Source organism: Poecilia formosa, unplaced genomic scaffold (genome assembly GCF_000485575.1).
Source record: "Poecilia formosa unplaced genomic scaffold, Poecilia_formosa-5.1.2 Scaffold457, whole genome shotgun sequence".
NCBI lineage: Eukaryota > Metazoa > Chordata > Actinopteri > Cyprinodontiformes > Poeciliidae > Poecilia > Poecilia formosa.
The window spans coordinates 26,575-52,421 of NW_006800396.1; the positions used below are offsets into that span (position 1 = coordinate 26,575).

The 25,847-nt window shown below is 41.4% G+C and overlaps 2 protein-coding genes across 2 annotated transcripts; one reads left to right on the forward strand and one right to left on the reverse strand.

The window, feature by feature from the left end:
* Positions 1-1,358: 1,358 nt before the first annotated feature.
* On the forward strand, positions 1,359-14,462 carry LOC103155934 (F-box only protein 46-like). Its single transcript, XM_007577827.2, has 3 exons — positions 1,359-1,787; positions 9,648-10,251; positions 10,957-14,462. The coding sequence occupies exons 2-3, from the start codon at positions 9,772-9,774 to the stop codon at positions 12,754-12,756; spliced, it is 2,280 nt and encodes a 759-aa protein (XP_007577889.1). The 5' UTR covers positions 1,359-1,787; positions 9,648-9,771; the 3' UTR covers positions 12,757-14,462.
* A 2,092-nt stretch (positions 14,463-16,554) lies between these two features.
* On the reverse strand, positions 16,555-25,747 carry LOC103155936 (sodium/glucose cotransporter 2). The gene is made up of 15 exons (XM_007577828.2): positions 24,460-25,747; positions 24,287-24,358; positions 23,721-23,825; positions 23,235-23,294; positions 23,049-23,153; positions 22,866-22,971; positions 21,907-21,987; positions 21,388-21,617; positions 20,263-20,398; positions 19,472-19,579; positions 18,606-18,756; positions 17,575-17,743; positions 17,268-17,483; positions 17,057-17,192; positions 16,555-16,985 (listed from the first exon to the last, which is right to left on the reverse strand). The coding sequence occupies exons 1-15, from the start codon at positions 24,556-24,558 to the stop codon at positions 16,771-16,773; spliced, it is 1,989 nt and encodes a 662-aa protein (XP_007577890.1). The 5' UTR covers positions 24,559-25,747; the 3' UTR covers positions 16,555-16,770.
* Positions 25,748-25,847: the final 100 nt, after the last annotated feature.

Here is a 25,847-nt window from a genome sequence, read left to right on the forward strand (position 1 = left end):
ATGAAAAACAAAAAAAATCATATTACTTTTCAGAAAAGCAAATACAGTGCGTCTAAGTCAGGACCAGAATAAATCATTTTAAAGCTTTTTCCACCTTTGACGTAGCACATACCCTGTTCAATTCAGCTGAAAAACAGATATGTTTGAGATGGGATATATTAAAATAAAAAAGGTGAAATATGGGCTATAATAAAGTGTAGGTAATAATCAAAAATTGCAGTATATTGAGGGCCAATAGTGAAGAAATAGGATGTTTTTCTTTCAATATTGATTAAGAAAGGACAGAAACTAATTAAGGAGAGTACCAGGAGGCCCAAGATCACAGCAACACTGAAGGAGCTGCAGGAATTTCTGCCCAATGGTGACTGTGTTCAACATGACATCATTCTTCTGTATTCTTCAAATGTCTGAACTAAGCAGTAAAACATCCAGGCCTGGCTAAAATCTCCCAGAACCTAGTGAGGTAATGTTGTATACAGTCTGATGTAGTCATACTTTAATTTTTAGCACCATAATTCTAAAAGGTTTTTCTTGGCAGAGAAGCAACTCTCTTCTCTGCATCACAAAAAATTACTGTAAAATAATGGTAGTGGCAGCATCATGTAGTGAGGTAACCGCATCAGATGGAACATTATTTTTAAATAAAATTATGGATTGCTTCAGAATCAGTTTGGATCCAAAACAGTCCGTTGTTTGCTACAAAGCTAGTGAGAAGGATCAATTTCATTTCTCAGCTTTGCTGTAAAATTAAAGAAAAATCATCAACAACAACAGGGTCTTTTCATCAGGAAAAAAAAAAGTTTTGGAATAAAATCTGACATAAAATTTGTGGATCTTTAGAGTTTTGTGCACAAAAGAAGTCTGCCATAATCTGATAATACTGGGAAACTTTAATAAGATAGACTGAGTTGCTATTACCAGAAAAATGAAAGGTGATTTTTTTTTTTTTTATTTTAAGTGCTCCAATAAAGTATCAGGTAAATAACTGTGGAGACTTGACAATGCAAATCACTGCAACTTTTTAAATTTTAACCTAACAGATTTGTTTATCTTTCAGTTAAATTGTGCAGGATTTATTACTGGTTGAAAAGTTTTTTAGTAACACAAACCTATAACGTTGATGAAACAATAAAAAGGAGTCTAATAAAGATGTTTCTCTCTCTAATAACGTGTGAATTTTATGGAGAACGAACGTACGCCATGTTAGTGTGGCTTTCAGTTTTCCCACCTGTTTTTGACACAGTGACCTTTAGATGCTGGGGTGTCACAGTGTGGCCGGTGTGGAGTCCGTGGGGCAGTGGAGAGGGAGGGCGCTGAGCACACACCATATATGGGCACACCACCGACTCTGAGCTGCTATTGGCTGATGGACTTATGCAGCTGCTTGTCAACAAGATGGCCTTCCTCCTCTCGCCGTTTTAACACAGATTATTTTGGTATCCCCGAGAACATACTGTGAAAGCCTGTGACACTTCTAGATAGACAGCGGAAGAGAGATTGCTGTGAGACCTGGTTTGACGTACGGTCAAGTGGATTCTCTTCAGGGAACTGACAGGCTGAAATGCTGCGATAGTGGCTAGTATTAAGCAAGGTTGATAAACCAGAAAGTAGCTGTGGGCTAATGTCGACGTTAGCCTGCTAGCTGGTTAGCCTAGCTACGTGGACTCGGGATAGTCAACTCGTGTCACCTGTATTAGACTAGTTTGGTTGGAAGAAAACACGGCTAACAAGGACTTGTCACCGACCTTCTGCTCATCGTGGGGTTTCCGTGTAGAACAACCTACCAGGTATTTCTACTCCCACAGCATAAATTAAAATCTTTTTTTAATCGAAGCTTGCTAGCAGAGGAAAGCTCTGTTATAATATTCTGCAGGTAAGTTGTGTTGTCCAGTTAGCTAGCTCGTTAGCTCAAGAGGGGTTTGTTTTTCTATAACTTCATCTTTGTCTACACCGAAGTGAATAATCGGTTTAAAAAAGCTGACTTGAACAGATGTGTGTTAATTAAATACTGTAGTTCTCTAGTTTTTGTTTGACTTCTGGTCTGCTGGGTATTTATGTCCCAGCGACGCTTTGCTAGCTCACTGCTTAAATAGCTGGTAGTTGGTTAAAGACATTTAAATTTAATGTTGGGTAAAAATAATCTCCTTTGGCTTTGGTTTTGCTCTTCTTTGGTATTGTTGCCCCATCTCTCCTTATAACTGTCACGTCAGATATAGATGTCGTTTCAACTTGTGCCCAATATATTTTGGAAAGTTAACACATTTACCCAAAGAGTGAGCTGCGGGCCTTCGTTTTTGACTAAGAAACTTTAGTCACAGTGAGGACAACAATCTGACATTTTTTGTGCATCGACTTTTTAACGTGCTCCTGTCACGATGTGTGGTTCTCTCCAAGAAAACAACTGCGATCCAATCTTTAGTGTTGTGCATGTTGGTTAAGATCTTGAAGAGGTCTTCTGTAATCAAACAGCTATTCAGGTGCTTTTTACAGCAAGTTAAAACTGCTTATTAGACATTCTGTAAAACTTGGATTCTGAAAAGATCACTTGTAGAACAACGCCCACTTGGTCAGTTCTTTCATTTTTTTGCTCTGAATAATAGTCTAATCGAGATAAAAACCTACCCTCCCAATCTTCCAAGCCCACATGCCTCAAGTGACATCTCATTACCCCAAAGACTCTTTTTAGTCTGTTCACTTTTTTCTTTTGTACACATAATTTATTTATGGTTTTAACAAAATTCCACTTTCTTTTGTGTTTGTTTACATTCCGTACAGTTGTTGTATGCCTAAATTTGGCAAAAAAAGATGTGAAAACAGTTTATGAATTAGCCTGAAGTTATTGACAATAAAGGGTTGGTCAGAACTTCTGACTCAGCTGCTGTTAACCGAAAACGACTGCCTGTCATCAGATTCGTAGTCATTCCATTTGACAGCAGAATGAGGATGGGAGAGGAGAAAAATCCCATTACTCAACAGTAACAAAACGAGTTGTTTAAGATAAAGTATTATGATTTCACATTGCATGCAGTTCAACTGTGCTGCCAAATCATATTTTGATTTAATATGAAATAATCTCAGTTTGACATTTATCGTACTCATTTTCTGAGTGGCAAATATACATAGAAAACAATCGGATGATATAATTCTTGACAGAATACAAAGGACTTTACATCAATTCAAGTTTCGCCATCTGCCCATCATGACTTTGGGTTCATTTGTCAGAAATTGTGTCTGTGGTACTCGCGTGTTTCAGAGTGGGAGTGGCCGATGTGGTGATTTTATGTTCTTAAGAATTAGAAAATGTTGACAAACTGCCAAAAGAAGGAAGCTGTAAAATTATCTCCAAAAATATTCTATGGAGTTCCGGTTATGCTGCTGTTCAAGCGCACAAGTTTCATTCATTTAACGGGAATATAAAATAACATATAGAAAGTATATTTTAATATATGAATATTTGTATTTGTTGTTCTAAAATGATGTTAAACACTGATGATCGGCCTATTTTGGGAAACAGACTAATACTCGGCTGTGTTTTATGATAAATTGTACTTGTACTGAGAGATTGTTTTCTACCCAAATGCTTACCTACATAAATGAATGTATACTTTCAGGAAAATCAGTTTCTGTCCCAGTATTTGACCTTATTGCTTTCTTAGTGTAAGTATGTGTGGACGCAGCCCTCTCTCTGAGTGGTTTGATGTCATTTATTTAGACGTTGCGTGACTGAAGCTCCTCTCTGGAGGTCAATACAACAGATCACTGTGCTGACACAGAAGTGTTACTGGAGGTCTTATCGAGGTTTGTGACGATATTTCTGAACGAACATGCTGCCACTCACTCTCACACACAGTCAGAGACGGCCGTGTAGGCTGGCGGTCACTCTTCCCAGGTGTCGTCTCACGTTCCTGATCTGACTGCTGGAGCGACGCGCTCCACTCTATTGTTCTGTCACCGGTGAGCTAAACAAACGGCCTGCTGGGCGTTCATCTGCTGTTACATTGTCTTCAAAGACACACAGGCAGAGGGAAACTTTGTAAAGTTTTTATTTTTTTTTCTTTCTTTCTTTTTTGTGGGTCGTGCCAGCTTGATTGGTGGATTTATGGCTGCGGTCCGCACATTGACATGAATGAAATGCCTCAGAGCGTGACCGTCTAACGGACACAACTGAGAGTTATTCTTCAGCTTGTTTTCTTTTTTAACCATTTGGTTCTTATTAACTCGAGACGCCCTAAAATTATGATCAAACATGTAGAAATGATTGCTTGAATTCCTTATCCAACCTGCCAAGTTTTATAGGTGTTAAACAAGGATATAGTTGTCTGAACACACCCACCCAGCAAAGGAGGTAGCGAAGTGCAAATAAGGAGAGGGTGATTAAAGGAAGCGATGGTGTCCAGAGAAAAACCCGAGCCGAAAAAAATTAAAATTTCATGTTTCTAGTGTTTGTTTTTGAATAGGTGAAAACTATTTATCTTTCTTGTAATATTAGTCTGACTGAAACTGTATGTAGATCCGGACCATCAATCTCAGATTGACTGATCAATTTTCAGTTTGGAAAGATATGTTGTTTTAGGATCTAAACACTGGAAACCTGATTTAAATTAATATCCGGCACAGCTGTTACAATTGATATTTTCTGAATCGTTCATTGTGATGCTGGTGAAATTTCTAGAAAGATGCTAACAGTCTAACATCTTTGAAAATGTTGAAAGTTGAACAAAAAGCGGGCTTTCACCGTTCAGACAGTAGAACCTGTTGTGTTTTTGTGTCATCTGAAGGTTTCTGATGGTTTGAAGGAAGCTCCTTTGTGTGGCGTGGCTATTTTGCAATCAGAAGCTCCTCCTCAGTCTTCAGGACATTGGAGGAATGTTGCACTCTGTATTATCGATTAACTTTACTGACATAGGTTGGATAACAAATACCTTCTCTCTGATCCAATTAACACATCCCGTTTGAGGTGAATACACACTGTTAAGTTTGATTTGACCTTTTATAGATATCCAACTGTAAACCAACCCCAGCCCTTGCTGAATAATGTGCCTCTGCATTTTGGGCTTTCCTGGTTGATGAGTCTGCAAACTTGGCAGACTGCATGCTTCCATGCGTCGGTGTGTGGAACCAGTTAATTGCTGGAAACGTACAGAAAAATCTTCATTCTCTCTTGACAGTCTGTCAGACAGGTTGGGTTTCTAACGATTAAGTCTGCAGAGTCGCTGTAGCTCCACTGGCTGCTGCTGAGCTTGGACAGGATTTGATGGATTAGGTTGTTGCAGAAAGCTTAATTCAAACCCAGACTCTTATTTGCAGAGATTCATTTGAGGAGTAAACGATGCATAAAGTGCATGTGTAAATGTGCCTCATCTGTTACTTGGGGTCTAACTTTAAATTGTGTGAAATATTAAAGACAAAAGATAAATATCCCTTCAGCTGTCTGGGTTTGAGGTACACGGCACAAAATGTCACAATCCCTTTTCAGAACTTGGACTCATTTAGAAGAAATTTTCCTCATTTAATAAAGTCTATATGTCAAAGTCTATATGTCAGACTTGGGCCATTATTAGATTTTCACACTACAACCTATAGAAGACATTTCATGGTTTAAGAATATCACAGTAAATGTTGCAGCTATGTATGACATGATCTAATTACTTTTTCCTACTGTGTCAAATTAATAACATATTTATTATTACACTTTTGTGTTTTAGCACTTGGATTTTAAGAAAATATTATAGAGTAAACATTGACTTAATTGAAAAAGTACTACCTACACCTGATATTGGCTGGTAATAATTCGTCTGAACATTCCTGCAGTTGGCTGCTGTACCATAATAAAAATGATAGGTGGCTCACTTTTTGTGCTTGTTTTCCCCAACTGGAAGTATTTTTAAGCAGCCTTATTAGTTTATGCTGCGTTCCATTTATCTTGGATCTGGGTTTGATCAGACCTGAGGTAACATCGTTCTATTTAAGTTGGAATTTCAAAAGGGCAACTTTCTGTAAGAGGATTATTGTACCTCTTATAATCATCATTTTGCTTTCTAGAACTACAATGTTTCAAAAATCACATAACATTGAGTTTTAGATGCACTCTTACATGTGTAAAATAAACAAGTATCCACCACATTTTATTGGTATTTAAGCGAGGAGCGGCCATAATGACGTGCAAATTCGACCTTACAAGTTGTAAAGAACGTAGTCAGAGTTGCTCCCTGTTTTATAGTGGAAACTCCGACTTTAAAGGGCGTTCCAGTTGATTTTTCCAACTCGGAATGTAATTTCCAAGTTCAGAGAGCAACTGGATCTAATCAGCCAGCTGACCAGCAGTATGTAGGAACACAATTATTCCTGCTGTCTGGAGTGAAATGGCTGCTTTGACTTTCTGCTGTTAATTAAAACAAACTTTAAACCATTAGAACTGTAGCGGTTACTTTTTTAAAACCTTGTATATCTTGATACCAATAGACAGTCCACGCTTATTTCTAATGATGAGAATTAATATTCTGTACTGCTACCAGGCATTTCTATTTCTGTGGGTTCTTGTATTGTGCTAGCAGTCAAAGTGTTGCCTTTTACTCTTAAATGTTTATGTTGCCAGGTGACATTTAATTGCTGAAGCTAAAGTATTCTGTAATCCTAAATGTTTTAGAATTTTTTTGGCTTTTAGACTGTTGTACCCCTGTTTAGTCATGTTTGCAGAGAGAAGGTTTTGAACCTTTTTCTCATTGAAAAGCAGATTATTTAATTTAAGAGGACGTGCCAATGTTTAAACAGAATACGGTTTGATTCCGTGCCAGATTCCTCTTAATTTTCATGTTGTCATCGAGATAATATCTCATCTCCAAATACTGCCAAGTTCCCAGAAAAGCAAAAGCCAATAGTTCTCTTCTGGCTGTCTTTCATGATAGGACCAACATATTGCATGAATCTGTGGTTATCATGGTGGATAAGAAAGAGTTGGAGAATAAAACTAGTTGTGACTAGTCCAATCCCTGAAGAAAATGCAGTAAAAAAGCCTCTTCAGCCTCTTTGCTACAGTATAATCTGTCTGCTCTTAGATGAGTTGTTGCTGTGTGATTATAGAGGAAGCATTTATGCTGCTACACCACACTGTGTGGGAGGTGTTTGCTTTTTGCGCCTCTCTGAGCCAATCCATTAGTCCAACTGTATAACGCACCACCCATGCAGTGTGTTACACAGAAAAGAACAAGTGACCCTTACGCATACGTGTCAAATTAGCTCTAAAATGGCCCAAACAGGCGGCTCAAGTTTCCTCCTGAATGCGGGAATCGTTCATTAAATAGCCCAGCTGATCAACTTTTCATTTAGAGCAAGACTGTGTGAATTGTTTTTCTCATTTTGAGACTCTTTTTCACAGCATTGTATTGAGTCAGTGTTGAAGAATATTTTTTTTTCTTCCCGTTTACCTTAAGACTAAACTGTAATAGTTTCCTCATGAATAATGAACCCTTGTTCAGAGGGAGCAGTTAATACAAAAGGAAAGTTTCAGATCCAACAGAGCTAATAAAATTTATTGATCTTGTTTTTTCCAGGTTTGCAGTATATTAGGAAATCTCTCTCTCCCATTACACTTCCTACTCTATACTAGGCATATTGGGCACTAAAATCTGTCAGAACAGGGTGTTCAATACAGTCAGACTAACAGGTAGGGTTGGGGTTATATCTTGTTGTGAAAAATCTTTTTATCGTAATGACAAAAAAAAACAATTCTGAATGTCTGAAGCCCCCAAAACTGACAGTATTGCCAGCTGCAGTCACCTTTTCTATTTCTCCACTGTTGATTACAAAAGAGCTTCAATAAATCTGTCAAAATGATTAAATACAGGTGCTCTGTCTTGATTTAAAGATGAAAATGCCAATTATTTACATAACCGATGTCCTGAAGAAGCCCATTTTGACAATTTTTTTTTGTTTTTCTTAAGAGCTGTGTGTGTTTGTTGAGCTTTGACTGCTGTCAACCAACTAAACAGGCTCTTTACAAGTGAATTATCTTATCACATGCCTTTTTAAATGGTTAATCCAGACTTTTTCTCATTTAGGTTCAGTAAAGTTATTCTCTAAAATGGTCCTTTTACTTGTAGTAGAAAGTGGTCTTGTCTCTCTGAACTTATTGAAGGTGTAAATCAAGTTTTTGAGGTGAAAGTTAAATCATAACCAGAGACCTGGCAGCTGTTTTAGCAGACTTCAGCATTTTAAAGCAGCTCAGACTAAAAATATTCATATCAGTGGGATTTAAGGCCATGTTGGCATGCAATGACTTGTCAGTTCACTGTCATGAACGGAGTAAATGTTTTGATTTTACAACATTTGTGCAGATGGTATGAAAACTACGGTGGCAGAATGTAGATCAGATGAGGCTCCACAGAGAAACGGGAGTTAACTAGTTAACCTCATTTACTTTTCCAGTGAACTCGCAGCAATATGACCTCGTTTTGCCAAAGATAATGGAGCCCACCAACAATAACTTAACCTCATTTGGAAAAATTCAAAGCCTTAAGAAGCGAACTACATTTTTTTTAAAAAATCTGATATTTGTTAATGTGTCAAATGGTTTTTTTTTAGTAAAGTTGATCCAGATTTGGCTTTAATTATATAAATGGTAACTTTGAACTTTATTGTTTTTATTTTTAAGAGTTGTGGAGCATCTTAGGGCAAATGGAGTAAGTGCAAACAGTTTACCAGTGGGTCAGGCTCGTTGCTTCGTCTGTCCCAAAGTATGCTGGCCCGTCCCTGGCATACCCTGCAGCCGCCCTTGCTACAGAAGCAAATGATGCCGGGTGAACAGAAAAGCTCCACCTCGTTCTGTAGTATAGCCAGCAAGGAAGAAGTGAGGATAGCAACAACGGTTTCACTCCTATCCCCCCCGCCACTGCTTTCTAAAAATAGGTCCAGCATATGCCTGGATGCTCCTCCCTGTGTTGCCTCCTATTAAGTCAAGATCTCTTTGAAATGCTGAGATGCAGAGAGAGGGTGAGGAGGATCCATTTGGTGCTTTTGTGCTCCATCGTTCATCCCTTTCATCTTGAAACCCGAAATGCAATCCCTTTAATTTAATCTGGAGACCATGGAGTGAGGGAGATGGTCTTGTTGCACAGAAGTGAATGCAACTACTGATTAAATTTGGCCAACGTCTGAAGCAGAGGATTTGTGACTGGTGTCTGTAAGAGTGTGATGTTGTCTCTTCTAAACACTAGTGGTTGCACTGGGGCTTGCAATGCTTTCAGACTGTTTGATTACTTGAGGGCAACTATTCAGTAGAGCCTCGATTAGTTATTGATCATGTAATTTAATCCCTCTGCAGGTGAGCTTTTTTAATCTGCACTTTTAAATTGATAAAATGTGTAGTTTTCACAATCATTTCTGTCACTCCATCCCTTCATGTATTTACAGGGTGTCTATGCATCCTTAGAAAGTCTTTAAAAAACATCATGATTTGTAGATGTGCTTTCAGTATTTAATATTTTGTAGTTTGTTTTTAATTGTATTTTTTGTATTTCTGTTCAATTTTCATTTCATACAGGTCTTAAATTTCATGCATAATGCTTTTAAAATGGTCTTAAGTCTTTAATTTGAGTTAGTGGAAACTGCAGAAACCCTGATTTGACCTTTTTTCTGTTTTCTTGATGCAGGTTTTATGCCCGGTGTTGGTCTTGGTGCCAGTCTGGTGGCTACTGGAACAGAGACGAACGATGAGCGCTCCTGGTGTTTGCTGGCCAGCATAGATGCAGATATGCCACGGTGGTCCTCATCCTGATGGACCGAGACACCTTCTCCCACATCCGGCTGTGGTGCCCTCGCCCCTTCGGCACCTACTCCCAGAACAAAGCTCGGAGTCCAGGCTCGGGGGGCAACAGTGGAGGAGCCAGTGGGGCAGGTTCCCCCTCAGTCTGCAAGGCTGAGCTCTCGCAAGGTGCCAGGAGGACGCCAGAAGAAAGTGAAGATGTAGGGATGATAGTTGGGGGTAGGGAGGGAAAGGAGGAGGAGGAGGATGTGGGGTCAGAGAACACGCCACCTGAACCTGAGCTTGAATCTGGGGCCATTACACAAACCCAGGCCCCTCAGCCTCCTCCTGCTCCACCCTCGCCACCAACTACAGGGTCTCAGATGCAAGATGGGCGTGTGCTGTTGGACACCTGGTATGTTATCAAACCAGGGAACACAAAGGAGAAGATTGCCTTTTTTGTTGCACACCAGTTGAGTGGAGCAGGCCAGCCCAGACCGAGTGCCATGAAGGTGAGAACCTAACAGAGGGGTGCATGTCTCTCTTTTACATGTCGTCTTCAGAGATTTTCATGTAGTTTCCTTCAGTGGTCCTTGGTGTAGTGCCACCACAGGTGAGGAGAACAGGTTTTCCAGAGTGTTTAGTTCATTTGAAGCAAAACTGTTTATCAGGAAGAAACCTCCAGCAGATCCAGGATCAGTACCAGGAACATTTTCCACAACCGAAACACAGAGCAGAATGCACTAAAAGAAACAGAACTGATGTAGGATTATGTTCTATGTTAATGAAAGTAAAAGGTTAATAGCAGAAAAGGCACAACAATTAGTTGATGACAGCATTATTTCAGCTAGTGCCCTCCTCCAGGAAGGTGCCAAAGTCAGACAGAATGCCAGATCAGGAGTAGCTTCTATGGAGAGAAAAACATAAAATAAAACATTAATGTGCAAATTTAGTCTCTGCATCTTGCAATCACACAGGACTGCTTGTATTTCACAGACTACATGCATTCAAATATATTTGACGATATCTGTATGGCTTTCCACCATCCTTTGATTTATGAGTGACTACAGTTGAAGAGATATCATTCAAGGTTATTACAATGTATATAGACAGTACTGTAGCTAATGATCACCATCACGCTATCTAGCGCTATCAGAATGTTGTGTAGCTATAAAATTGTGTGTGGCCTCTAATTAAATCATTTTCTGTTTCCACAGGTTAAAGGTAACTGGGCAACAGATTGCAGTAAAGCCAAAAGAAGAAGGCGGTGCTCATCCTACGACCCTCCAACGCGCTCCCAAGCGCCGACTCCTGACACCTCCATACGACCTCCAAGCCCTGATGAGCTACCATTAGGTGTGAATGAGACAGATCTGCTTTCTGTGGCTGAGATGGTTGCCTTGGTGGAGCAGAGGACCGCCATGGCCCTTCAGGGCATTGTGGCAGTTCATTCAAACCAGCACCACCACCAGTCGCTAACCACCACTCATAGTCAGGGCTTCCCCCCCAACCAACATACTCTGCTCCAAGGTACAGTCTCCGACCCTTCTCCCATGCTGTTTGAATCAAACGGCTCAGACAGTCAAGCCGCTAGCGAATCCCAAAAGCCATCATCTCCAATCCAGACGGACCAGGAGTTCGAGGAGGAGCAGGAGTCGTACAGGGTGGCTCAGGCCATCGCACACTTTGAATCTCAGACCCTTGAGAATCGCCTCCATCTGGGTTCTGGATCTGGAGTACCCTCAAATAATCAAAATGGAGATGGGGAGCTCAGAAGAGGGGACACTGTAACACCACCTCCACCACCCAACCACACCCATGGGGAGGTGAGGATAGCTTTCAGAGTGTCAAATATGGACCCGCGCTCACAACTGGAGCCAGCTGGCCGGTCCCGCTGTATGTTTATGAGCTGTGGTGGGGGGAGTAACCAGGCAGCTGCCAGGGCCAAAGAGAAAATCACCTGTGACTTGTACCAGCTCGTCAGTCCGTCTTCAAGAGATCCCAGTAGTCTGTTGCTTGCCGCCACAGCTTCCACCCCCAAACCAGACGGAGATCTCCATCAAGACAATCCGTCCTGCGGCACCCCGGACCCCAACCAGGAACTCTCCACAGGAGAGAAGAAAGGGGGTGTCGGGAGGGAACGAGTGACCGGGTTCCATGTGGAGGTTGTGGTGACGGGTGCTGTGGACCAGTGTGTCTTCTACGGCAAGGACAGCACAGAGAATGTGCAGGAGGAAACGGTGTGTTTCGCAATGCCTACAGCGGGAGGGGGTGGTGGTGGTGTTGGCAGCTCAACTGACCCATCATCAGACGATCCCCCTCCTGGACAGCTCTTTTTCCTTCAGTCCCCTAGGGGACCAGAGGACGATATAACTGCAAAGACATCTGGCAGCGGGGCAGGAATGTGCTCTTTGGACTGCGCCAACAACAACAGTCCTGGCACAGGGGTAACAGTGGGCTCAGTGGAGCGGGCGACACGTCCAGACTCCCCTGGTGTCAGGGAGGACTGCTCTGACCCTTCGCTGTGTCGCCTTTACCGCCATGTGTCCCACGACTTCCTGGAGATCCGGTTTCAGATCCAGCGGCTCCTCGAGCCAAGACAGTACATGTTGCTGCTCCCCGACCACATCATGGTGAACATCTTCAGCTACCTACCCACTCGCTCTCTGGCGGCCCTTAAGTGCACCTGCCACTACTTTAAGGCACTGATCGAAACCTACGGGGTGCACGCGGTGGACTCACGCTGGAACCAGGACCCCCTCTACAGAGACGACCCCTGCAAACAGTGCAAGCGTCAGTATGAGCGTGGGGACGTTTCTTTGTGCCGCTGGCACCCCAAACCTTACCACCATGACCTGCCTTACGGACGTTCCTACTGGATGTGTTGCCGGCGTACGGACAAGGACACTCCGGGTTGCCGGGTTGGGCTCCATGACAACAACTGGGTGCAGCAGCCTGCCGACGGCTCCCAGCCCATCCGCACCAAGAGGGAAGAACGGAGAGAGGAGGCCAGGTAGAGGGTGCAAACCAAGACTCATCTCATTGCATACCTCCTCCCGTCTCTCCATCACTGGTCTGAGAACTGGGGTACAGAGAGGGCAACGGGGGAGGAATCAGCACTCCAAGACTGTTTGCTTGTCTCCTCTTCTTTCTCCTTCTTTCTCTCAATAGAGAGAGGTTGAGATCTGAAGAAGAAAGCGAAGCATCACACTCCTTGCCTTTTTATTTCTCTTTCCAACTGCTCCAGAATCCTTCTCTCCCCCCTAGAGTGGCTAATAAAAGTTTGTACACCAGGGTTGGGGTCCTCTCCTGCTGCTGTCAGTCTCGTCTCTGAGGGGGTTCTGTTTAAATATGCACATGGATGTTGCAGTAGGCGATTTTATGTAAAAACGTTGCAGTGTTTTGGATTGAGATTAGCGTTCATAAAGTGACGTATAGAAATGTAATGCCCACCAGTGTGCTTTCAGCTCCCAACACGTGGCCCGCGTTGTTTTGCCCCAAGAATCCATGTTTAGCTGTACAGACGGGCTTCAAGGGACATGTAAAACCTTTCAGTGCAGAATGTTTTGAGTTATTACAGAAATGTGATTGTATAAAGCAAACTTGATTCTTTTTTTTTCCCGGTTGTACAAGATGCCATTTGTAGCTGTCCTGCACCATGCATTTCTCTGTTCTGAATGTGCTGTAATGATGTGTTAAGTTGATCAGTCCCCTGCTGATGCTGCTGAACTTACTGCTCGTCACTGATGCTCATTCTGAGTCATTGGTGCCCCCCCCCTCCAAGTCCAGGTTTCGGAGAGCCGCCCGGTTGTTGTTGCGGAGCGGACCCTGACCTTGCTGACCAGCCATAAATGGGAGCCACTGTCTGGTTTACAAAGAATTGTGGGAGACAGACTTGAATGGGATTTAAAAAGAGAAACTAGATGTCACTTTGGAAAGGCCTGATGTCACTTTGTATGGTTTGATTGATTCTTTTTGCTTGTTTTGCTATTTTTTTTTGTTTTTGTTTGTTTTTATTGGGTTTTTGTGTCTGAATGTTTGCTGTTGTATTTGCTTTTATTCATGAGGACTGTGTTCTTCGTGTATCAGTCTGTCATCCTACTGAAGTTTTTTTTTTTTTTAAATATGCCATCTTTATTTTAACCCTCGCCCCCCAAAACCCTTCTTTTATCCTTCCCTCCACCTCAACAGAGCCATCATTCATACTTTGAAGTGTGTTCAACTATCCACCACAAACACCAGAAACTCTCTATACCAGCTTCCAGCCTTAAAAGCCCCCCTACCTCTTACCCCACCCTTCTGGAGACCGAGGCATCAGATACCTCACGGATGATCGGAACACAACAAAAGTTGCACAGTTTTCCAATGTTTCACACACTCCATCCAGCTCCACTGGGTCCACTTAAATTATTGCGCGTACAAGAACAGTGCCTGGTGATGGCTCTGACTTTTCAATACTGGGGGAGGGGGCAATAAAAAATGGAATCTATTTATCTTTGCCCTCTCCTCCTTTGCTTTTAACCTCCCTCCCCATCCCTGCAAGCTGACAGACTGGACATTGAAGAACTGATGTGATGAATGATGCTGAAACTCTGCATGGAGATGAGAAGATGGTTGGGTAGTCATGGGAGAACTCTGTAGGTTACAGATGTGTACAATGCTAATGGGAAGTATCTGCTTAAATAAAACAGAAGTGATGATTAAAACTGGAAATCTGAACCACTACCTGGTACGTCTGCTTTTTATACGCTGATCCACATTGCTCGTTTTCTAAGTTGTCATGGGTGGGTGCAGCTAGGTGGTTCCCAGCCACTTACAGTTCGCATTGATTTCTTGTAAACCAAAGTTTTAATGTGTGGGATAAACTTTATTAATGCATTTATGAGCTACTTAAACTTTCTCTCCTTCACACCTTTAGGAATGACTGATTGGATCAGAGTGTAACCAGATGCTTTAATGGCATTTGTATCTGATAACGGGTTCTGTTAAATCTGATCATTAAAGCTGCAGGGATGAAATTTATGTACCTCTGAAACTGCAGTAAGCTTGTGAACTTTTCCCTGTGCTGTTTCAAAGATTTTACATATGGTGGCAACACAAAGTTGTATAAATAATCTGAAGTGCTTATGTGCAGGTCCCCTAAACCATTACATTGTAGAACCAGTCTTTTTTGAGGTACATCTCTACCACTTTTATGTCGACAAATGTTTCTTTGTTGTGCTTTATGAAATGGTTCATGTTCAGTCCAATTGGATGTGGAGTCTGAGACAATCGGATGTGGTCTGGACTGTGACTAGACCATTTTGACCCTTGAGTGAAATTTGATCTCAACCAGATCTGAGACCTTTCCAGATCTTTCCAACCTAAAGAACCGTTTTGACCCTGAGTCCCTACAGAATTTGTCAAGTTTTCTTTCATCATCTTTCTTTCCTCAGAGGCACCAGTGAGGCTTCTTACATGACTAATATTCTTCCTTGTTTGCATTAGGTATGATGGGTATCATCAGAGCAACATTGCATACACATATGTACGTCCCACTTTTTAGGTTATTTTTTAAATAAACATAAACCTTGAAGGATTTGTTTGTTTTTCTTTTAGTCTTTACAATTAAAGTATAGACTGGAATGGGCTTTAGTTTTCTGTTCACAAAGAAGCAGTTCACAATCCAAAGTATTTGGACATGCATTTATGATCATCCTTCACTTTAATTCAGAAGCACATTTTTTCTCAGATTACTTTTATACATGTATTGATGTTACCATAATAGTAGATGTAAAAGCTAGAGCAGGTTACTTTAAAGCAAGAAAACCCTAAATTCCTTATTTGTGAAATTATATGTTAAGTATAACATATAATTATAGTCCATCACTACTGGCAGTAGTGATGGACTCTGACCTGAACCTTCAGAGCCACATTAGGACAGTCACAACGTCGGCCTTCTATCCCCTGAACAACATCTCCAGGATTAGAGGACTAATGTCTCAGCACGATCTAGAGAAACTCATCCATGCGTTTATCTTTAGCCGCATTGATTAATGCAACAGCGTTTTCACAGGTCTGACTAACAAATCAAACAGCTGCAGCTGATCCAGAACGCTGCTGCTCGCGTTCTCACTAAAACCAGGTACCTAGAGCACACAACACTAGTTTTAAAGTCCCTACACTGGCTCCCTGTTGCTCAGAGAATAGACTTTGAAATACTGTTGTTAGTTTATAAATAACTGAACGGTTTAGCACCACAATACCTTAAAGATCTGTTATTGCTGTACCAACCGTCTAGACCCCTCAGATCTTCTGGTTCTGGCCTGCTCTGCATTCCCAGAACCAGAACCAAACGAGGCTAAATCAGGGTTGGAGAGCATGACAGCAAAATGTCTTTGATGTCTTCGATGTTTTTAATGTTTTTCTCTTCACTTCTTATCTATTTATGTAAAACTGGCGAGTGATTGAGGGTCATTGCGCGCACAGAAAAAACCTGTAAATTCTAGACTCTAACAGGTAAAAATAGTGCACAAAAATCCGTGTAGGACGGCGAAGTCCTGGCGCAAAAATTCGCGTGATAGGTGGACGGGGCCTGGATAATACCCGTGTTAAACGGACGGCGGAGTCCGGCGACGACAGGCGCTTAAATTCCGTAACAAAAATATGTTTTTGTTTTTGTTGTTTTTTTCCCCAAAAAAATCTCTTTCTTACTGTTTATTCAATGTCACATGCTGTTTTCATTTTGTTTTTTAATTATGTAAAGCACCTTGAAATGCCTTGCTGCTGAAATGTGCTATACAAAAAAAATTTCATTGATTGATTGACTGAAGTGACAATTTACATATTTTTTTTGTAAAGTATATTTTTTAACATCCGACGTTGCTTCCAAGAGTTTCAAAGAGCTCACTCTGGTGCAATAACAAAACACTGCCAGCAGATGGCGACAATGTTTTATTTGAATATTTACTCCAGTAAATAATAATCGCATCGGCAGCCGATGCGATCACACGGCAGCTACAACATTTTCAGCTCCGAACAAAATGATTCAGTCAAGCAAAGTATCCCCACATAAAAACTGCAACAGCCATCATGACCAGAGCGTTGGAGTCCACAATGTTCTTCCACACTGCTTTCTCACTGATGTCGGGCATCTGAGGCTCTGGATCCTCGGCTGCTTCCTCATCCTGAACCTGTTGGTCTCCGCTGAGTCCACAGAATCCACCAACCAGGCGACAGAGTCCAGACTTTTTATCGTGCTCAGTTTCTAAAAGAAAGAATGTATGTTTGTAGATGATGGTTTTTTTTCTTTCTTTGCGTTACTTCCTCACTGCCCACCTGTATCTACATTAGCCTTTGCTCTCATCCTCTCCTTTGCCTCTTTGCGGGCTCTTCTGGCTCTTTCTTCTTGTTCCCAGTCCAGATCTTCCCTCTCCTCTTTAGAGTGACGTAGACTGAATACCAGACGATGGAGCTGAAAGAAACAAAAGATTTTGACCTCTCCAGTCATTTTCTGCAGCCTGACCCATCCTTTAAATCTCTCACTTACATGTTTATCCTCAATGGGCTCTGTGCAGAAGCTGACCAGAAGCACCAGCACTGATGTGCAGGTAAACAGGATGATGGCAAAGTGTAAGTAGTGGATGCCACACACCAGGAAAGGGCATTGGGAGGGGAAAATACAGCTGCCGGTGCCAAACCAGAACTCGGGCAACATCCGACACAGACCCATCGCCAGACCACAAATCAGGCCCCAGAAAGCTCCCTGCAGGTTCATGGGAGAGAAAAACCAACATTGTGTTTGCGTTTAAAGGGTATGACCTAAAATAAACTAATATCGGAGTATCCTTTCTTACTGTTTCATTGACCCGTTTGACAAAAACAGCCAGCAGGAAGACGGACGCAATGGGTGGAGACAGATAGCTGGAGACTGACTGGATGTAGTCAAACAGCTGACCACTCTGCGCTGCCTGAACAATGGGGATCCAGCAGATGCTGATGGCCACAATACACAGAACCCAGACACTGAAGAGCAGAGGAACAGCATATAGTTGTATGGATATAGGGCCCTGCAATAGTATTCATAACCAAGAGGGGTTTTTTTTTTTCACAGTTTGTGCATTCATGTGTCTGTGTTCCTTAATGTTACACCACATCCTCAAGTCAATCCTCTGTAGAGCCACTGAGTTACAGCTGCAAGGAATCTGGATCCTTTTCATTTACTCTGGCCAGTTTCCCTGTCCCATGATGCTGCCACCACCATGTTTCATCTTGCACATCATGCAGAGTGATTTCATCACAGTGAGCATTTTGCATTTAAAAAAAAGTTCCGTTTTGGTATCGTCATTGAAAGCCGGGCATCGTTGGACCTTCCAGACCACTCAGGTCTACTGGTTCCAGTCTACTCCGCATTCCCAAAACGAAACATTTAGAAGCAGCATTCAGGTTTTCATTCTCCACTTCTCTGAAACAAACTTTGAGATAACTGCAAAACAGACGAGGCACTTTTAAATCAAGGCTAAAAACACATGTGGTAAGAGTTGATTCATAACAACAGGAACATTAATCAATATATTTGCTGTATATTTTCTTGATGACTTTGATGAAGTAATTTGACAAAATTTAATGTTTATTACTGCTTCATATTTGCTTACTGTACTATGTTTTAGGGTGTTAAGCACTTTGTCTTGCTTTGCTGCTGAAGTATGGTGTATGAATAAAATGGACTTGACTTTTAAGTTCAAAATTATGCTCTAATTGGTTAGTCTATCACCTCAAATCTTAAGCAAAACAGAGCAGTACGCGTTCCCTAAGTGGAAAACTTAAAGGCACATCTTTGCAAGGAACTGTAACTGGGCTTCTGTTGTTCGTATTATGATCCATTTACCGGCCTACAACAATGAGCTCCCGTTCGGTGGCCTGTGGTCTGATGCGGGTCCAGATGTCCATGGTGAACAGAGTGCTGCTGCTGTTAAAGATGGAGGCCAAAGAAGACATGAGAGCTGCCAGCATGACAGCCAGCATCAGCCCTCGCAAACCTGGACAGTAGAGACAGATGAACATTCAGCGTGAAACTTAAAAACGAAAACCTGGTGAGAATTTCCAACCTGAAGTTTGAACACAGTCACTGGAGCATAAAGGTCCTGCTCATTTCTGACGCGTTAAAGAATGTTCAACATGTGCAACTTTTTAAAAACAAGCGCTGCACTTGAATTTTATTGTGGATTGCCTTAAACCTGGACAGTGACGCTGGAGTTCCAGCAGTTTCCACTTCAGGCTGAAGCCTTCCTGGTTCCTGGATTGTTCTTGAACGTCCTCACTAGTTGCTTTACATGTGACAGTTTGGGTCAGATAATGAATTGAATTGGACAGTAGATGTGTGGGAAACTACTCAAACATCCCGGAAACCTGGCTGATCTAGAGAAGATTTGTGTGGAAGTGTGTGCAAACCTGGTGAAAACCTACAGGAAACGATTGACCTCTGTGATTGCAAACAAAGGCTACTGTGCCAAATATTAACATTGATTTCCACAGGTGTTCAAATACTTAATTGCAGCAGTAACACACAAATAAAATATATATATAAAAAATCATACATTGTGATTTTCTGATTCTTTTTTAGATTATGAAAATTTCAGACCCCTCCAGAACCCTCCATGACTTCTAAGTGGGAGAACTTGCAAAGTCGCAGGGTGTTCAAATACTTATTTTAAGATTAGTGTATGTAAACTTCCAATCTGTATTTATTCTTACCACTGGGCATGACTGTAACCACCAGTTTAGGATAAGCTATGTTAGAGCAGCCCACTTCGGTTCCACAGACCTCCTTACAAATTTCTGGGACCACACAGCCAACCTCATCTGCAAAGAGACAGAAACACGATCACTTTTATGCTTTATGTCTATAGCTGAGATTGAAGTCATGTGTTTCATCAGCAAACTTCAGACATTTTCTGGGACACTGGCTGTAAACCTTTATTTCACCAAGCAAATCCCCCTGAGATTAAAAATCTCTTTTACAAGAGAACTCTGGCAGAGACTGGCAGCTTAACGTAAATTTAACACCATCATAAATAAGTTAGTAAAAAGAATCCTCAAGTAAAACATTTACAGACATGTGATGACTTCTTAAAATCACCCAGAACAGCCTTAAAACCAAGGAGTACCAACAGCACCTCATGTTTTTCTGGAACTGCTTCCAAGAAGACAAAGCACATTTAAATTAAGACTGTTTTCAAAACAAAAGCGGCCCAGAACTGAGCCCTGAGGAACTCCATCATGTATATGGACACCTGTTGGTCAGATGGTTGTCAAACCAATGAAGAGTTTGTTCAGACAAGCCAATTCTGGGAACCCCTCATAATAAAAACTTATGATTATCTGTACAGATAAAATAAAACTCCTAACTGGGAGCATTTTTATTTTGTCATCCCCTCAAAAACTAAAGTCTAGCCTTAAGGACTAGTCTAGAGTCAGAATTTATAGACTGAATCCATTCAGACAGGTTTTTAGGGGTCTAACGATCATTTGCTTTGGCAACTTACTTGGGTAGAGGATCCTGCTGATCATGCCGGGGAACACCATGAGGAACATGGGAAGCAGTTTGAGGTAGCCACAAACAATACAGCCAGCCTTCACATGGGTGAGACTACGAGCTGCCAGGCACCTCTGGACAATCACCTGGAGACGAGAACAAGCATAGACAGGCATGGAAACCACTGATGGCTTTGTTACTGGAAAGTGAGAGAACAGGGGGTAAACAATTTCCAAAATGTATTTATGAATAAAAAACTCATTAAGATCAGATGCTGAACATAAATTCTCAAGTCTCTCCTCACAGTTTCCCCCTGAAAACTTGCTAAGCCCGGCAGTAGGGCCACTGGGGCAGTCGTTCATTCAGTGGCCTGCTGTGTTTTTGAGTTAAAAAATGTTTACAGTCGACAGGAAATTTGAAAATATCACTTGATAATTATGTGTTATTGGAAGATTAATGCTTGAATCCGCACTATTAAGTCTTAAAAAAACGCAAACATAAAAAAAAAAAACTAAAATAAATAAGCAATGCTTAGCTTGGTGGGGGCCCAAGTAACGCCTGGTGGCCCGCCAGGCTTAGAATAAACTGGGGGAAATCTTGGGCCTGTTATTTTTTCATAGGCTGCATGCCAGTTCTTTGGTGAGACAAAATTGAACCACAAGACTTTTGGGAATGTGACACAAGATTAGATGGACGTTCATCCAGAATGCACAGCACTACCTCTGTTGAAAACCAAACATCACGGCAAACCTCCTAAGGTGGAGAGTAGTTGTCTTTTTCAGCCTTTTTTTGCTGCCACAGTTTTCTGTGGTTATATTTTACAGCCTGTTCAGGATCAGATTACTTTAAAGTTTAACCACTCTGATCTGCAAAACCTAAGATCTAACAGAGGATGTAGGTTGTTGTTTTTTTTTTCCACATGACCAATTACCCTTAAGTGCTCATCCCTGAACCAATACATTTCACTGCCCTTTGCCCAAATCTTAAATCCAACAAATGTTTAACAGCAGAATGTGCTGCAGTGCATGAAACCCCTCAGGGTGCTTCATTTCCCTTTCCCTTCCATCTCTGGTTGTGTACATAGAGTTCAAAGAGACTTGGTTTGTTTCAGTTCAGCTCACATGGTGTTGCTCACCTGATCAGAGCACCAGTACCAGATCCCCCCTATCGTCATGCCGAACACCACACCAGGCCAGGGAAGGTCCCCCACGGTTGGGTCCCTCAGCAAGCTGAAGGCGTCCTGTCTCGGGGTGTAGCACTGGGAGGAGATGTTATAGCGCTGGGTGTCCAGGGAGGAGAAGTTACTCGGAATGGCAGAGTAGTATTTGGTAAGCAGGGCGCTGTAGCCGCCGATTTCACCAAAGGCTGAAGATGACAGGTGGGGGAAGAGAATCCCAGAGAAGCCATCTTGGTGTCAGTTTGATTACAGACTTCCTGTGGTTGTTGCTATCTTGCAGTGTCAGGCTGTCCTAACTGAAAGTGTGAATCATCTGCTTAATCAGAACAAACAGTTGATCGCCACTTTGCAAACATTTCTGTGTTTGTCTTCATTCTAAACCAGAATGTATTTTCCACACTATGAACAATGTGTTCACCTTCTTACTTACGGAAACCAGAAAGAACACAGATGAGACCCTGGAACATTTTTACTCACAGAAGCCAGTGAGGACGAAAGCCCCAGCGATGATCACAAACGTCTGAAAAGTGTCTGTGTACATTAGAGCTGCGAGGCCACCTGGGAACAATGCATGATAAAAATTTTTAGAAAATTACAGAGACTTAAAGATGTAGACGATAAAGTGTTGAAGCCGTTTATTATCAGATGGTCAACAAAATGCAAGAAGTATGCACAGTTCCTTTTTATATTTAAATTACATTTAGAAAGCCATAAAACTTACGGTACTTAAATTCACTGAAAATTTTTGAAAAATCCACCCTTTAATTTGAGCACATTTATTTATTGGTGATAAAAAAAAAAAGAACCCAGAAACAATAAATAATAACTTTTCACAAAACCAGAGATGTCAGAATGGTAAGAATGGTCAAAACATCTCCAAAGCTCATTATTAAAGAACTGCAGCGAATGGTGGCATCCCTGGGTCGCTACGTTTCCATAACAACCATTGTATGTTATCATACCAACCAGTTATTTGGGAGTGATGAGTAAAATTAATGAATTTCACTATTAAGTATGGTGGTATATTTATAGCACAATCAAGTAGCTATGTTACATTCATATGTCATAAAAAAGCTGCATAGTCCAAACATAACTTTGCAATTTGACGCCTTGAAAGTTGCCTCTGTCTCTTTAAGAAGCTCCTGCTCTTTCCGTCATCATAATGCTTCTACATTATGCGGTTTATGACCGTTCTTAGTGTTAGAGTGCTGGACTCGATAGTAGTTTGTATGATGAGCTCATATGTGATTCCAACAGGCTGCCACTGGAGATTCAGGGATTCCTAAAACATGCATAAAAGAATCAAAGCAAAACTCCAAGTATGTTTGTGATAACATTATAATATGAATCAATTTGCAGTGTGGGATAATGTTGCTGAAAGACTTCACACATCTCTTCTAGGGGAAGAATAAATCGAAACCATACTGCTATATTACCTGTGACAGTGTACAAGGCTGTGATTAACAAAAGCGCGATGACAGACACATAAATATTCCAGCCTAACGCCTGCTGGATAAACACAGCTCCAGAAAACATATCCACCTGGAGGGAAGAAACAGATGGATCAGCGTAAGCAGCGCAACATGTGGAGTTTTTACTCACAGGACAACTTGACTCACTGAGATCTTGGTGAAAATGTACAGGAGGAGAGAGATGACGGACAGGTAGAGGCTGATCCTGGCCCCGCCGAACCTCTTCTTCAGGTACTGAGGCATCGTGATCACCTATGGGGGAATTTCAGCCCATCACAGCAGTGAACGGCGGGGTCATTCTGAGCAAATGAGAGCACAGACTGAAAGTCTTACCCCGGCTGTGAGGTAGACGGGTACGAACAGCCAGCCCAGCAGCAACACGATGAACAGAGCCTGATATAATGAAGCACAAAATCATATGTAACCCCAACTCACACAACCCCAACTCAACTCGGATGATTGTTAGGATTTTATGTGATAGATTAAAACTAAGTAGGGTATCAATAAATGAATGATTCATGACTTTCTATATTTTCTGTAAATAAAAGGTCCCTGTCAATGCTGAACGCAAACAAATCCACACGCACATGCATGATGATGGTTAAAACCAACACAATATGTTAGTTGTTTTTTTTTTTCACCTTTTCAATGAACAGTTCTGCAATATTTTGTGACGGTAAATCACACAAAATCCCGATAAAAAAAGATTACGCCAAAGAGTTTTATTGACAAAATGTGAAAACATTTCAGAGGTGTGAGGACTTTTATTTAATCTGCATGCTGTGCAACATCAGCATGTTTTCAGCTACGCTTGCTTACGTTCCACTCGAAGCCTCCAACAGCGATGCCCGCTGCTGCCCCGGTTCCTGCCAGGCCCACAAAGTGACCGCTCCCAATATTACTGGCAAACAGGGACGCACCAACCTGCAACACAATCGAACTCAGCACCGCTAGGATTCATGGGAATGCAGTAAGATAAAGGTAGGAACGGAATCTTTTCTTTTGGGAAACTGATTCAGAGATACACTTCAAACAATTCTGTGCTCATAAACAGTGTGAAATACCGCAAATTTTGTTTTCACAGAACTTATCCTGAACAAAATACAAGGAAGTTTCTGTGGTAAAAAAAGAAAGAAAGAAAGAAAGAAAGAAAGAAAATTTCACACAAAAAGCAAAAATGGAAATCAGTTTGTGGAACTTGGTAAAAACAACAATTATGAGCATTCATAAAGAAACCTAGAGATGTTCTCCTTTTGACTCACAAAACTGGACATCTTACACTAAAATCATCCCTCAGCACCTCTGTGCTGCAATTCTTCATTATTTTTCTAACAAACCAGCTCATATTACTTTTGATCGAAGGTCCTGTTGCCTCCTAGACTCACCGACCACCAAGCCATGGACCGTCCTGCCAGGAAATATCCTCCCACCGTCCCACGATTGGTCCGTAGCATGGACTGAAGCACACAGAGAGGTCAAGAGTTTTCATGCTTATACCCACTTTATACATTTCTTCCCTAACTTCTTAATTATCAGGCACAAAGTCTGAGAAACTCACCCAAACGCCAACGCCGATGACCATCAGGAAGTATCCAGCGATGACAGCAATGTCGGCGGGATTGTTGATGGTGACTTTTTCTGATGAGGGTTCCGCCATCGTTCCTTTTAGTCAAACCTGAAACTTTTCTCAGTTCTCACAGCATCTGCAGCTTCAAGTGAAGCCTGCTGGGTTTCAGGCACGTTGATGTAATGGAAAAGCTGGGTAGGACGGTTCGGGTTGGTCAGTTTAACTGGGAACTTTGATCAGATGGGGTAATATGCAGATTCAGCAGCTTATTTATTAGAGTAATTATTAACACCAAACCATAAAAAAAAAGTCAACAGGCAATCTGTTGTTTTTGGATACTTTTTATAGCTCTCTCAATTTTTTATGTCACATCAGCTCCTTTCTGTTGTCCATTGATAGAAAATAAAGGTGAAAGATGGGCGTTTGTTTTTTTTTTGCTTTGACAGCCATTTTACCAACATTGACCTGCCTCAATGCCCATTTCCTCTTATAGTCATCAAGAGATTCTGTTTGTTTTTACAAAAAGTAGGCTGGTCCTTTAATTGGATAATGCCACTGCTTTTAAACAAAAGCTATCCAGAAGCTGTTTGGATCATAAATACTATGTAGACCAGATGCTTACTAAGAACACAGAGTGCTGGGGAAAAGTTTCCATACCTGTGACCGTGGATGTTATATTTGTTTTATGCTTTTAAAATGCATGACTGCATTTGTCCAACTTCTTGGTGTCTTTGGTATTTGCTGTGTTGTTGCACTTAAATATTTCACGAGGAAAAATATTCAGTAGCTTATCAGAGGAAACAAACTACAGTTTCCAAAGGATGATTTCAAACCCACCTGGTTTGAAAAGAAACGATTGCAGCCCTTGTTAAATCTTAAATCTCGTGTACGTGGTACTCAATGTGCTAATCCCAGAGAAAAAACTGTTTATCCACCTTCATCAGTGGTCATGCTATCTAGTTTGGGCACTGGAGCAGTAGTGTAGCAGACAGCAAAGGATGGTGTAAGCAAAGTGTACATGAGCCTGATTGACAGCACTAAGACCCTCCTTCTGGCTCTGATTGGTTATTTCTGACAGTGCATTGCATTTCTTCAAATAGCAATAGAACCACAGGGAGGATGCAGAGGAGCTTGACTTTTCACAAATTATCTGCCTCATTTTATACTGTCAGGACATAGTGACAATGTTAAATATTTTAAATAAATATTTTATACAAAAATTACATACTGCAGCTTTAAAGGATGTTAAACTCATTGCAAGCCCAAATGTAACTGTTTTACATCATACCCACCCAAACTCTACCAATGCAAATATTTATTTACAACCCTCCCTTGAATTGAATGTTGTCTGAATTAACAAAGGGCAAGAAAATGTGCTG

Bases quoted from the DNA above. Each gene is read 5' to 3' on its own strand.
- LOC103155934 (XM_007577827.2), top strand. From the start codon at position 9,772: ATGGACCGAGACACCTTCTCCCACATCCGGCTGTGGTGCCCTCGCCCC. The intron at 10,252-10,956 runs GTGAGAACCTAA...CTGTTTCCACAG, and splicing joins CCAGACCGAGTGCCATGAAG to GTTAAAGGTAACTGGGCAAC.
- LOC103155936 (XM_007577828.2), bottom strand. From the start codon at position 24,558: ATGGCGGAACCCTCATCAGAAAAAGTCACCATCAACAATCCCGCCGAC. The intron at 24,359-24,459 runs GTGAGTTTCTCA...TGTGTGCTTCAG, and splicing joins TCATCGGCGTTGGCGTTTGG to TCCATGCTACGGACCAATCG. The intron at 21,618-21,906 runs GTGAGTAAAAAT...TGTCATCTTCAG, and splicing joins TTTCGTCCTCACTGGCTTCT to CCTTTGGTGAAATCGGCGGC.